Source organism: Coffea arabica, chromosome 3c, assembly GCF_036785885.1.
Source record: "Coffea arabica cultivar ET-39 chromosome 3c, Coffea Arabica ET-39 HiFi, whole genome shotgun sequence".
Classification (NCBI taxonomy): domain Eukaryota; kingdom Viridiplantae; phylum Streptophyta; class Magnoliopsida; order Gentianales; family Rubiaceae; genus Coffea; species Coffea arabica.
Window position 1 is genome coordinate 5,244,481 of NC_092314.1, and position 14,057 is coordinate 5,258,537.

Genomic DNA, 14,057 nt, shown 5'->3' on the forward strand with positions numbered 1-14,057 from the left:
TCAAGAAAAAGTTACGATGAGACAAGCAGGTTTATCCTCTGTGATTATGACATTTTCTATAATTAAATACGTTTTCTCAAAATCACATTGTAACAAATTAAAGGTATAATTTTACCACTCCTTCATTCTTTCCATCAAGGTCCAAATGGTTTTCTACATTTTAAATAATCCCAAAATTGGAATTTATACATATCTAGCAGTGAACCATTAAAGAACACAACAACTATTACAAGTATAGTTGTTGATGTACTATAATATTCATGCTCTGCTGCCTTCACCTCAAAACAATCAACGCGGACCGAGCCAAACTACGCAACTACTGGTAATTAATTCATAGTATAGAAAAATATGAAGTACACGAGTCATCAAAATCCTCCAGATCTTCAGCTTCCAGACAGCACAAAAGCCACACAAGGGAACAGCTAGAAAGAGATTCCGGGGGGCCATTACCTTCAAATAACAAAAGGAAGGAATTTAACAAGCAAAGAAGATTTTCCAGAATTCATTCTTCTAGAGAAGTAGTCCGATGCAGAAAAACCATTTGGATTCTATTAACTAGACTTATATTACATAATGTTCATACAGAAAGTCAGAAACCTCATTTACGTATCTATAGAGTTACGAGAAATGTTGTTTGTTCTGTGCAATACTTTTAAGCTTTATTCTTAATAAGCTTCTAATAGAGGAATGTCTTCAGTTTTTTGAGAAGGCCCATTAACACGGAAAAGGGCATGAAATCCAAAGAAAATGCCGTAAGTTGCTATTTCTCAGAAGCTGATCTGCTGATACGAGCAAACAATCAATTATCAACAGCCGGTTTTAATGGCAGTAGCATGCTTGACTTTTGCCACATATTTTGTTACCTCAGTGAAGCTCTTGTCCTGCCACCTGAAGCCCATGTCTGCATGCTAGGGGAACAATCTTTTGTTTTTGAGAAGGCCTACAATAAAACCTCAAGTTACATGAGAGCACAAAGAAAAGTATGCAGCAGCATAATCAAGTCATACGAGCAAAAATCCATTGCTCTGCTGCTAATTCATTTGAAGGGTGCGGTAAATCAATTACCAGCAGATTCTAACGACAGGTACATGCTGGAATTTATGAAAATCCTCCCGACTCTCATAGAGCCGGTCCATGAACTCTGGAGGCATCTGTGAAACAGTCAATTCCCGGAGACTCGCGAGGAAATTAAGTCCTTCAGGCAGATTCTTTAAGCGCTCGCATTCTTCCAGCGCTAAAGTAGAAAGCTTGGGCATGCCCCCTCTTTTAACCGTCAAATTCTCTAAGTTTCGCAAGTTCGAGATGGACAAATATTTGAGTTGCGGCATACCCATGCCTGAACAGGTCATGTGCTTCCCCAGAAAGGCATTGTTGTGAAATGCAAGGACCCACAAATTAGGAAGCTTTTCCAATTTTTCCATCGGATCATCATCAAGCAAAGACCCAATCAAGGAAATTTCAGTCAGGCTATGAGAAATTCTCAGAGGCAACTTGCCTATATGACCTTCTATTTGCAAAAGGTGAAGATTGGCACACTGCAATAATTTGTGAGTAACAAAATGGTTATCGGAGTCATGTGATTTGACAATGAGTGAAGAAAAGCATAAGCAGTTTAAGCTTTTTTCCATGCAGTTAATTACCACCTCCAGGTCCTCAAAATTCGCATCCATGGTAGCCACAAGCTTCCGAAGCTTTGTTAATTTAAGCAGATCTTTAACTCTACACTGCCTCGAATCAAAGTTAACAAGTGTTTCCAGCTTTGTCAACCCATCCAATTGCAATTTGCCACCCTCGACAACCTGATAGCTACGAGGCAAAAAAAGATGCCTCAATCTGCTCAATCTCTGCAGCTCACTGGGTATGAGCATCCTAATCCAAGTGCCTTCCCCTAAGTCAAGAGTTTCCAAGTTCAACAAGCTGCCAATAGTTGGAGGCAAACGCGTGATATTACAGCCTCTAATGCTCAAGTATCTCATCCGGAATAGCTTTTCTATGCCAGTGGGCATCCTCGTGACATCAAAGTTAAAACCACTGAAAAATAAAACTCGAAGCCGTTTAAAGTTGGTAAGATCTGATAATACTTGAGGTAAATCTCTCATACTCAAGAACTGACGAGGAAATAACTCCAGTGTAGCTGAGGGAAACCTCAATACTTTGTAGTTAAAACCAGAGAAAAATAAACCCCTAAGCCTCGAGAGGTCCTTCACTTCTGATAACATGTGCGTCGATAAGATACGTCCATGATCATGAGACGTGGACTGTATTGAGACGGACCGAAGCTGTTTAATGGTATTCCAATTGTGGGGAACCATACACCCGTCTTCAAAAGACAACGTAAGCCTATGTATTCTGGTAGTTAACATGGGCGAAGAAGAAGCTAGACTGGTGTCATTTGTGTGTCTGAAGATTATGGAGTCACAGAAGTTCTGCTCCTTGGCCTTCAGTAAGCAGAAGTCTCGCAACAGGTCATGAACACGGCAGGTTCTCAAACTCCTAAATGCTGATAATTCTCTTTTCTGCACCAACACCAGATTTCTGGCCACCAGTTCCTTCAGATACTGCTCTGCTATGTCCTCCATTGACTGTTGGCTTGACCCATGGGTTGTCGATATAAAGCCTTCAGCCAGCCACAATCGGCATAAACTCCCTACATCCATCTCAAAATCCTCAGGGAACACGGCCGTGTAGAGAAAGCATGGCTTCAAATACTCTGGTAAAAAGTGGTATGACAAAGCCAAAGTCCTGTTTACTTTTGCTGAGACTTGAGAACCTTGATCGATGGTTTGGTAGGAGACAATACTGCGGTGAACTGCCTTCCACTGGTGTGGTGTAGGATTTGATGCCAACAACCCTGCCATCACCCTGATGGCTAGTGGCAAGCCTTGGCAGCGTTCTACTATATCCTTCGCAATGTCCAGCAGTTCCGCATCAACCTTAGGATCTGAGCAATTAAATAGAAGCAAGTGGTAGAAAGATAAGCGTCTGAGCATGATCAAACCCCTCGAGCTGCCAATAATAGATATGAAAAAGATGAAAGGAAAAAGTAGCAGATACTCCTGCTAGTAATGATGCAATGCAGACGCAACAGACTTAATAATGCATGATAAGACTAGAAAAGGGGAGGAAGAGAAAGGATACATGAATGGCACCCCATGGAGAAGTACGAATTGGCAAGGAAAGGAACTAGGAAAATTGATTATTGCTCAATTTTTGGGAGAGAAGGAAGCGGGTGGAGAGGAGCTGCCCCTACTAGGAGGAAAGGGGAGGGTTCGAGTGATTGAACGCCGGAGACATAAGTTTTCTTTGGTTTGCAATTTGTGAACTTCAAAGTAAAATTAAAAATCTACAAATAAATATCCCAATGGGAAGAGGGAAGAGAGTGGGGAATGATGCCTTTACCAGAAGAAGAGTGACCTCTGATAGCCGTCTTGCGGAGAAGCTCCCAGCCTTCGTCTGGGTTAAGAAACCTCATCCGGTGAACGAATCCTTTGTCGTCGGCTGATGAAGAAGCAATCTTGTCCGCAACTCCGTCGTCCCGAGTGGTAAGCAGCACTCTGCTGGCGGTTGGTTCTCGGGACGGAAGCGCAATGCGGAGGCACTCCCAAGCATCGGCAGACCAGACATCATCCAAAACAATCAAGAATCTCTTGGACTGCAGGAACTCGTAAAGCTTCTGAGCCAAGTCCAAGTCTGAAAATGGGGCCATGTCATCCCTGGCTCGGCAGACATATTGCAGCAGCAAATCTTCCAAAATTCTTCTGGTGCGGAAGTCCTTCCCCACCGTAGCCCAGGCAAAGCAATCAAAATGGCGGCGGACGGAGGAGTCCCCATATACCTTTTGGGCGAGAGTTGTCTTGCCGATTCCACCCATTCCGTATATCCCAATAATTTTCAGGGCGTCATCAGCAGCCAGCAAGCTAGAAATCACCTCCCTCCGCTCGTCTTCCCTGCCAACAACGACGAAATCGTCTTCTTGGTCCTCCGAACGAATGGCGTCAACATCGAAGTGGTCGTCTAATTCAACAGGAGGGGAGGGTGATTTCCAAGCATGATCCGCCTTGCAAACATTATCATCAACTAAATCATCTCCTTCCCGTTGACCGAGGAGGGCAGGAACAGCTTTGGCCATTCCGTCTCGATAACAAGCAGCGGCTCTCGCTAATAATCGACCGTTGAAGAGGCGGATCCGTTGAGTCAGATCAACTAACTCCTCCTCCTTGGTCATTCTGGGCATTACCCACTCCAACCACAACTTCTTAAACAGCCACCATTTCTCCAAGCCACCAAATTCCGCTGTCTCTCCAAACTTGAGCCCATCATAGATCAGCTTGTCAACCAGATCCTCCGCTTCGTACACCAATTCTTCCACGTCTCTATCCCAGTTGCACAGCGACGGCCACTGCTGCTCCGGCGACCTCCTCAGCAACCGACCCATCTGCTCCAGCTCTGACCCCAGGCCCTCCAATCCTTCGCCGCTTACCACACCGGACAGCAACTCAGATTCCCTCATCATCAAGTCTACCACTCGATACACACTTTCCGCCATCCACGCAAGCGCTCCAGCCATCCACAGGTACGATCTCCTTGATCCAGCAATCTGCTGCTGCCTTCTGCTTGGGCTATCTCTACTTGTAAATTGCACAAATCTTTTCAACTTTCTTCTGGCAAAAGCCGCAAGACGAGAAATGGAACCTTCGAGCATGAATACATACAGCGGTGTACTGCAAGAAGGAAAATGCGAGTTACCGTATGGGACCCACCTAATTTGCATAGGACCCACCTAACTATACGTCATCGATGATGTCACCTGCGGTATGTCATTTGGAAGCCACAGCGTAATTTGTCCAAATGACATATTTACGCTTAAGAGACAATGGGCATATAATCAATTTACGTGTAGGACCCAAGGCCGGCGACATTTGATTTGGCTGAAGCCTCTATGCTTCCCTGTCCCAGTATCCCGTCCGGCGAGAAGGGACACGAAGAAAAAGCAGTTGGAGCTTAAATCCGGCGCCGTTGATTTTGGGCGGAATAGCTTTGCAGAGATGTTCGAATACTTTTTACAAGCTTTCTGCACTTTTTGAACGCTCAATGTAGATGTCAACAACAAAGTAGTAAAAATAATCGATTTAACCTGATTTTTCTTCCCTCTCTCCCACTTCTACCTTGTTCCATCAATGTAGACGCCACCCTGCAAACTTCGGCCTCTGTTACTGTTGTTGATTGTCGGACTGTGGCCTGAGCATCAAGTTTGTTTTTCCAGTTTTCGCAGAGACAGATAGATAAGAGGTAATGGGTGCATGGTTTTTGATTTTTGAAGAAATCTTTAGTTTTACCGTGAAGATGGATTCACTTACAATAACATGAATTAAAGCCGCGAGCCAGATATCGTAAGAAGAGCTGCGAGTCAGAACTCAGAAGAAGCGCCTTTTGGGCTGTTGGTGATAGCATGATAGTAAAATCCTCCTCACCACCATCTCTTGTTTGGACTTCGGAGTCGAAGAAGTCAAGGACGGGACGGGAGTTATTTAACACGTTGAGGGATGACTCAGCGGGATTGTTAAAGCATGTGTGGGTCCCATGCTAAGTCGTCGTATTAACTCTTGAGGACAAATTTGGTATTTAATTAAACGTGCGGCGACATTAATTAATTAAAAAATTAGAGCTGCAGCAATGACCCCGGTCCTCACTCTCTCTCACACAGGCACACATATGTATCCCCTCCGATTTCCCTGCCCCCTCTCCAGCGAAGACTTCCAACTCCACGCGCACGCACGCGTATATTTATGAAATTGGTCCTTAAATTTAGATTTCTATGCAAGTACTGGTATTATTTTATCAAGTCATTGCATAATCTCCTCAGGATATATATAGTGATTTGTACTTTGCTCCCTTATACTTTCGATGACTCTGTCCATCTTGCCCAAAGAAAAATATTCCGTGTCTCCCTCTACTCGTGTAAGCAAATTAACCTCCTATTGTACACAAAAGAGGGGAAAAAAAATTCAACGGAGCAAATTAACCAAATCAACATTCCCCCTCGACTCAATTTCAAACAAATACCACTGAGTTTGTTTGAACAAAGATAATTTGGTTTGTAAAATTTATTCTCACAAATTCCAATCACCTTTTTATGTTCCTAATCACCTTTTTATCTCACATATATCACATCATAAAAAGTGCTACAGTAAATATCTCAAATAAATCATCCAAATAAACTCTTATCCAAATAAATTGAGTTTGTTTGGATAAAAATTTATTTGGATGATTTATTTGATCCAGTTACTGTAGCACTTTTTCTGATGTGATGTATGTGAGATAAAAAGGTGATTGAAAATTGTGTGTATGATGCAAGCAAAACAAAATCTGAAATTTTTATTCCAAATTCTTGTTGTCCAAACAAACTCAGTACTGTGATTTCGTAATTTAGATTTGGCTCGCTTTCTCAAGCATACTGCCATTAGTGAGAGTCCATACCAATTATGTAATTTTTATGTTATATCTTCACTTCTATATTTCTGCTACTTCTTTCTGAATCATATTCATCCTCTTGGTTTTAGAATTAATCTTTCTTACACTAACAATGTATACAATGTTGGCGTTAGATAGAGGACAATTATACAAAATTTAAATTTAAAATTTAATTTTTGCATATATCCAACGATGATAGTGTATATACTGTTAGTTAATGTATATAAAATTTACTCTTAGTTTTAAGCATAAACATGCAAATCTCACACTCATGGGCTAAATTTTGGTGTAAAAAGTTTACATTACATCACAGGTTTGGGCGAATTTCGGTGCACATTATATAATAGACTTAAATGATATTTTTCTTAAAGACATTGCTCATTATATCATAGGATTAAGTAAATTCATATTACCTTCGCACGCATCCTACACTTGCATGAACAAGAGATAGCTAAATTTCTCCCCAGACAATACCCTATCATACTCCACACCACACTGTACTACCAAACTAGTCACAGCACCAAAATAACTAGTCTGATCTGCTTGACGCATGGCCTCAGGGCTAAAAAACTAGTTTAGTATAAAATGTATACTGTAATAAAATTCCCCCTAAGCGGCCACCACCTAACTTGGTGGGGTGAATCCTTGCTTCTCACTAAAATGTCACATTTAAGTAGTTTGCTTTAAAAAATTTAGGCGAGTGTGTTGTGTACTCGTTTGATCCGATGATGGTTCAGTCCCCTCCGAATTATTCCTGGATCTCCTTAGATCCGCCCCTCCCCCTTAGTGTAGAATAGATTAAGTTATACAACTGTTATCGTCTTCGAAAAAAAAAATAAAATTCCCCCTTTTCTGTTTATGCTCGCTTTCCACAGTTCACTTTCTGACAAAAAGATATAAAATTTTTTAGGGTTAAAAACAAAAAAGCCCCCTGTAGTAAGCCTAATATACAGAAAAACCCCTTATGGTTTCAAAATATACAACACGACACCTCATACTTTGAACTAAATTGTAAAGGTGACGGAATCCGTTAAATTTAACGGAAATGACTTATTGGAACCTAAAAAAAATTTTTTATACCTAATTTTTATCAAATATACCTATTCTACCCCTTAACTCTCAATTCTCTCTACTTAGAAAATAAAAAAAATGATTTTTTTGAGCTGTCTTTTGTTTAATTATATCAGGGTATTTTGGTTATTTTGACCATTTCCGTTAAGTTTAACGGATTCCATCACCTTTACAATTTAGTTCAAAGTATGATGGGTCGTATTGTATATTTTGAAACCATGGAGGGCTTTTCTGTGTATTAAGTTTATCACAGGGGTTTTTTTTTGTTTTTTACCCAATTTTTTATTGTCACTAGCCTAATATACCTCGTATCAACAATTATTCACATCACAAGCAATTCATCAAAGAAATAATATGTTGAAATTCAACAACTTTTATTGCTTATGAACTTGAATTGAAAAGTACAATTACCATCAGTTTAGCACAGTTTTTTATTACCATAGTAAATTACCCTTATATTTACTCCATATTTTATTTAAGCTTGTAGCATACTCGTAAGAACTTATATTGCCAAATTTCTTTTGACATTTATTTTTTGAAAATAATTTCTACATCTAAAATTCTTTATTTTGATAACTATATCTCTGACCTTCCATTTTCGTTTTGGACATGATAAGTTCCACATTTCATTAGATTAAACTCAAAGTGAACAAAAAAAATAAATAAATAAAAAGATCAAATGAGTTAATCTGTCATCTTATACTTGAAATCCTCCCCAAATATGACAAAACGTAATTTCGTATATAAATATCGTACATTTTTACTACTTGTGGAAACATACATTTGCACAAATGTCCACGTGCAGGAAAATATGAATCCTGTTGTGCTGTTCAAAACAGGGGCCATTTCATTTTCCATGCTAATTTATGTCCCTCTCAAAGCCGAGTCTCGCAGCACATGCGACTCTTACCATCTCAAAGCCTGCCTTTTAGACTTTTCCGAGGTTTCTGGGTGAGGAAGATCATGGACTCGATTAAGGGATAGCGGTCAAACAACGTTTTTTCATTTCTCGGGTGGAAGAGAAGTTCTTTTGGTCGTTCATTCGCAAAATTTGTAACTTGACCCTCGGTCCCAGCTTGTTACTGACTTTGGGCAGTGCCAGTACTTACGGTCTGAGACTTTCTGAGCAGCCAAAACAGCAAGTCAACGTCTTTACTCAGCTTCAGATGTAGATCTTCACATAGCATCTTTCCTGGGAAATTGATTTTCTTTACTTTGCCTATATCCTAAAGGATGCGCTCCCTTGTTGACTTTTTCCCTTCTGATGTTTCACTTTCAGGTCTTCTGGTAGGGTATGACTTTCGTGAAGAAGTTTTTTAGTGTTGATGATTTGCAGACACTGAGCATGACCGGTTCACCTGGCTATAATCGGACGATAACAAGGAGATATCTTGGGTGATCGGGAATGTGGATTTCTGTAGATGCAATTGTGCATAATCTACTTGTGGTTTGCGGATGCCTGAGCCTGAGGTATTAGCTTAGTAGTAAAGAACGTTATCGAAAAATTGATTTAGCCATGTTTGTATTCATGTCAGGTGATCCTTTCCTTTGATAACTGTTGATCCTCATCTCTCCCCATTTAGAAAAAAAAAAATTTCTGATTAGACAACGCCGTGAATTGAATTTTATTCTTTATTCATGGGTTTTCTTCTGAACTCTCAAAAGTACCACATGGCTTGTAACACAGGTAGATGTAGCATGCCTCATTGTTGTGATGTTATAGTATAAAAATCAAACATGAATAGATCAAAGTTCCCTTGTTTTCTTTTGGCTATACAATTCCAAAAATTCCCTTCCTGATGATGTCTTTGAAACATAGGTAGAATGCTAACTGGAACGACCAAGAAATTTCAGCTTCTTCACAGTTTGTGTGTCCGTGTGCGCGCACGCCTTTTTTTTTTTTTTGGTTTGGCATTACGAAAATTACAAGTTTATATTGGCCTTATTTGTATTCCATTGTGGATACTGTTTTCTTCTTAGGTGTATCACCTGTGTGATTACAAGTGAAGTACAAGACTGTTGAACTTTACTTCATTGGTCTTTCACTGTAGACCTTGCACCCCATTTTGGGATCATGCATTGAGCAGTTTTTGGATTTTCAAAGTATTTTTGGTACAAATCAATGAATGGACCAATTGATGCGTGCTTTGTTGAATGTTAATTGCAGGCGGAACTTGGAAAGTATGTTCTAGTATTGAGATTCTTATTGGTGATAACCATCCAAATGCTTACGCAAAACCAGACATTTGCACGGCAAATATGCAAATATTGGCCGGAATATCATAGCAGCGCGTTTGGGAATCTTTGGGTATTTGGCCCCCATTACAGGGTTAAGGAGTTGGACTTCAGATGCAATGCTAAGAAGGATGCTTTGGACTTTGTACTGGAGAAGTCAGGATGTACTCTACCAAGACTTCTGACTACACTAGAAGATATTGAAGAAGAAGCAAGAAGTACTTATGCTGATGATACATTAAACGACTTACAAAGAGTTAAATTCCTGGAAATGATGGCAATGGATGGGTGTTTTTTCCTCCTGCTGGCGTTCTCCATTCTTGGAGTGGGATCAACCGGCACAGAAGTAGGATTCCCTGAGAAGCATTTGGTTTTTGGCATAGGATGTGTCAGAGAAGAAATAGACCTGTGGATCCGTTCCATGTTCTTCGTGGGGAACCAAATTCCGCTCATAGTACTGGAGGAAATCATGAAACTAAGATTCTTTCAAGAATTAAAGACAGAAAAGCAATGGAATCAGCCACTGGACTTCGTTAAAAGGGCCTTGTATAATTTGCTCATAGCCGAGCATCAGCCGAAATCAATTGATTTGATCCATTGCCTCCAGTCGACCTTTCTTGGGAGAAAAAGTGGCTTACATGTCACTGTACCCATAATGGACACTGATGCAAGTGATGCAATAGAGGGGATACCTTCTGCAACAGACCTGTTTAATTTAGGCGTAAAATTTGAAAAATTAGAGGGAGAATTGGGAATTAGAGGTATACACTACACATACTCTGCCTTTAATCATGTTCTATACTTGCCTGTTTTCAAGGTTGACAGATACACAGAGCTGATTGTCAAGTGTCTTTACAAGTACGAGATAGTTCAAGCGTCCAGAGGCATTGTACCAGATGTATCCCCCTACTTCAAAGTTTTCAGTGAGCTACTGCGCACACCAAAAGATGTTGAACTCCTTACCTCACAGGGAGTCATTCAAGGACAACTAGAGGGCTTGCGACGACTTCTGAGCTCCTATGACGGCATGGAACCATCCGAACATGTACGCCATGTAAGAAGAGAGATCAGAAAACATCCTCCACCGGACTGGCAGATGTGCATAAAGTTCTTACTAAAGCTGATTGCCCTCATTGCTGCAATTCTCACTTTGATTTTTTGCTTTCCTGCAAGCAGTAGCCTTCTTGGCTGCAACAAATAGGAATACGCTCGCTCGATGATCTTATGGCATCTTATGGCAGCCTATGGCCTTCTTGGCTACCACAAACAGGAAGGAAAAGCAGACTTGTTGCTTGATGATATTATGGCACCATAAACTATAAAGGGAGAGTGGACTTGTGCTCGATGACCTTGTGGCATCATCATAAAGGGAGAGCAGAACTGAGTTTGATTTTTCTCAAGTACTTAATATTGTGAAGTGAATTTTTTTTTTTTGGTCATTGTTGGTACTGCGAATAGGACCATATTTGCTCAATGATCTTATGGCATCATAAAGTGAGAGCAGATTGAACTTTGCTTTATGAGTTTTTGTAATACAACTATGTTACAGTTAATTATGATCCTTGCTGCATCATTACAGTGAATCAAATCTCCCTAAATTAACCCCATTCCCTGCACACCAAAAAAATATCCATTGAAGTCTAAATCAGCGGTAGCTTCTCCTGCATTTGTATCAATCCAAAGGCGTATTACAGGAGGGCGCTCAAATCAAACTCCAGACCTATTCCCAGCTAACTTCTATTTAGATACGAGAAATATTAACCTACATTGCCCACCTCGATCATATTCTAGGCAGTCAACTAACATAGGAATAAACACATGAAACGAACCAAAAAAAAGTGCTAAATTTAGCGATTAAGCTGCAAAACACAATTAAATACTAGTAGTTTTCAATTATTTTAACACCACGTTTCCAAATCTGCTATATGGCAGATACTAGCCTGGTGGCTCTAGGTTGAATCTTTGATTGGGATTGAGAAATATGACTACTCGCTTGGAAGTAAAGCAGGTAGAATGGCACATAACCTGTAATTTGGGCCAAATGACGGGGACCTACGATACCCAACTTCCGTTATTTGGGTATGAACACAGACCACAACTAACCTGTGATACATAGCACAACAGACCACAACTAAGCATGTATTTCACCTATAGAAATGTCGAAACATATCAAGAACTCTGTTTACTTTTTTTCCATTGGCAGCAGCATATTGTAGTTTAGATACGGTCGAGTTTAGTAGCCTCAACTCCAAATACAGCAGTACAGCTAAACATTGGGGGGAATCAACTAATGAAGTACACATAGGAGCAAATGCATACAGGCTCTATAAGCCACACAGACTTAGGCACCAGCATGCTTGGAGGCTCTAAGGTGGGTTCAAAAACTGGGGACTATGAGTATTCCCTTAAAGACGAGTGTTTAGTCTTAAATCTCGCAGTTGAGCAACTTAGAAGGAGCTGGCCCATATGTCAAACCTGTACTCCTGGACATAATTTCTTTTGCTTCTTTTTCGCTAAAGTCTATGTTGTACAGGTAGATTGTGGGCGAGCCATAGACGCTCACAATCTGGCCATTAAGAGTAGGAAATGTAGCCAAATCCTCCATCATTAGGGGTTTTAATTTCTTTGCTGTTCAAGGAAAAAAAAAGTGCATAGGAGCAGCGGCAAGAACAAAGTTAGTAGCAGAATTCAATGATATACAGTGTATACTTAGTTTAGGAGTTTCAAAATATTCGTTGATTTATCTCTAACGCTCATCTAGGGATAAATTTGATACTGATAAACTACTTCACTTACTAGATCTCAACGTTTAATTATATTGCAAGTTTGAACAGGTGATTGATGAAATAACCAATCATGTAATTCCTGATTAGTACTTTCAACTTTGAATAGCTTGATGAATTTTGGATATAATTATATAAAAGGACATATATGGTCTTCTTCATATCACAGTTTGTCAAGATCTTCTATAAAAGGAGAACCACGAAAACAGTACATGCCTCGACAACTCGTGTGGATCTCATGCAAATGACTGAAAGCACATAAACCTTTAGCATACAACCACCCAACTAAGATACTATGATTTGCATGCCATAACGTTAGTCATACCTAGATTTCTTTAAACACTTTATTTATTTATTTATTTTTGTAAATTCCGTTCCTTTTATTGATTTGCAATGTAGAACTGGCAAGAGAGGTTTACAACCTAAACAAAGCAAAAATTACTGAGAAATATAAAACAGGCTAGAACAGGATATGCACAAGTGAATAGACTACTATACAGAAAAATGGTCCCTGGCAGAGCAAGTGACAGGTTGTCGGGCATGTGCAATAATAAAAATAAACCTACTCGAAGAAAATATAATTTTCTGTATATAGTAGTGAGTAGGGTCGAATCCACAGGGATTAGGAGTAACTGTTTCTTTTAAAATTCAAACTAACAAGGGGGTGTCTTTGTATAAAGGATGCCAATTAAAGCAACTCAACCAAAAATAAAATAGCCAACTAAAAATTAAATGACAATTCACTAAAATCAGAGTAATAATAATTAAAAGTCTAGCCAAAAAATAACTTCAACAATGATTCACCCAATTGATTATCGATGCAAAGGCAATTCCAATTAATTACTAATAAATAGGTTATAACTGCTAAACAATCGATGACAGTCAACCCCTCCTTACCGTGCCAATGATTAAGGTGCGCCCGTTAATCACTGTTCTAATTGAGAAATAATCCTAGGTATGCCTGTAAGATTTAATTTTCCGATTGCCTTACGTATTAGAGGAATTTTATTCTAATCAAATAACGCACTACCAGGGTTATTTTAGATTAGCATGCGTATTTCCCTGACACAAACCTAATCATGCCAGTCATCACTATATTAGGGCAATTAAACAATTACGTATTTAATGCTCTAATTGATAATAGATTATTAAATCAACTCATTATTTGGATCCAAAACAATCAATTAATTAAATAATCATAAGCATTGCAATAAGGGAATATGCAAATATTAATAAATAAAAGAAAATGATAAAATTAAATCGATCTCATAATTTTTAGATGTACCAAAACTTCCGTTGTTTCTTGACTAGAAAAGGAGATTTAGTTCATCCCGAATACGAAAAACCCACGCAAAATTGTAGCAACCGTTGCGCCCATTGTCACAGAAATTGGGAAAATACAATTCGTTTGCGCAGCGAAGGAAAACGAAGCTACAGAGCAGAATTCAATGCTTCTAATCGTCCATGGAATGCGAGGGAAGAAAAACCACAAAAAGA

The 14,057-nt window shown here is 39.5% G+C and overlaps 2 protein-coding genes across 4 annotated transcripts; one reads left to right on the forward strand and one right to left on the reverse strand.

Annotated features, from left to right (window-relative positions):
- Positions 1-87: 87 nt before the first annotated feature.
- On the reverse strand, positions 88-5,549 carry LOC113734339 (probable disease resistance RPP8-like protein 2). 3 transcript variants are annotated; one of them, XM_072082027.1, is made up of 5 exons: positions 3,400-5,461; positions 1,644-2,941; positions 1,066-1,535; positions 864-940; positions 88-450 (listed from the first exon to the last, which is right to left on the reverse strand). In XM_072082027.1, exons 1-4 carry the CDS (start codon positions 4,769-4,771, stop codon positions 865-867), a joined length of 3,216 nt encoding a protein of 1,071 aa, XP_071938128.1. In that variant the 5' UTR covers positions 4,772-5,461; the 3' UTR covers positions 88-450; position 864. The 3 variants fall into 3 exon arrangements, with proteins under 3 accessions (XP_071938128.1, XP_071938126.1, XP_071938127.1); XM_072082025.1 differs by having other exon boundaries at positions 1,066-2,941; positions 3,400-5,549; XM_072082026.1 differs by lacking the exon at positions 88-450 and adding an exon at positions 528-779 and having other exon boundaries at positions 1,066-2,941; positions 3,400-5,549.
- A 2,835-nt stretch (positions 5,550-8,384) lies between these two features.
- On the forward strand, positions 8,385-11,350 carry LOC113735018 (uncharacterized). Its single transcript, XM_027261894.2, has 3 exons — positions 8,385-8,710; positions 8,822-9,012; positions 9,710-11,350. Exons 2-3 carry the CDS (start codon positions 8,998-9,000, stop codon positions 10,976-10,978), a joined length of 1,284 nt encoding a protein of 427 aa, XP_027117695.1. The 5' UTR covers positions 8,385-8,710; positions 8,822-8,997; the 3' UTR covers positions 10,979-11,350.
- The last annotated feature ends 2,707 nt before the right edge of the window (positions 11,351-14,057 follow it).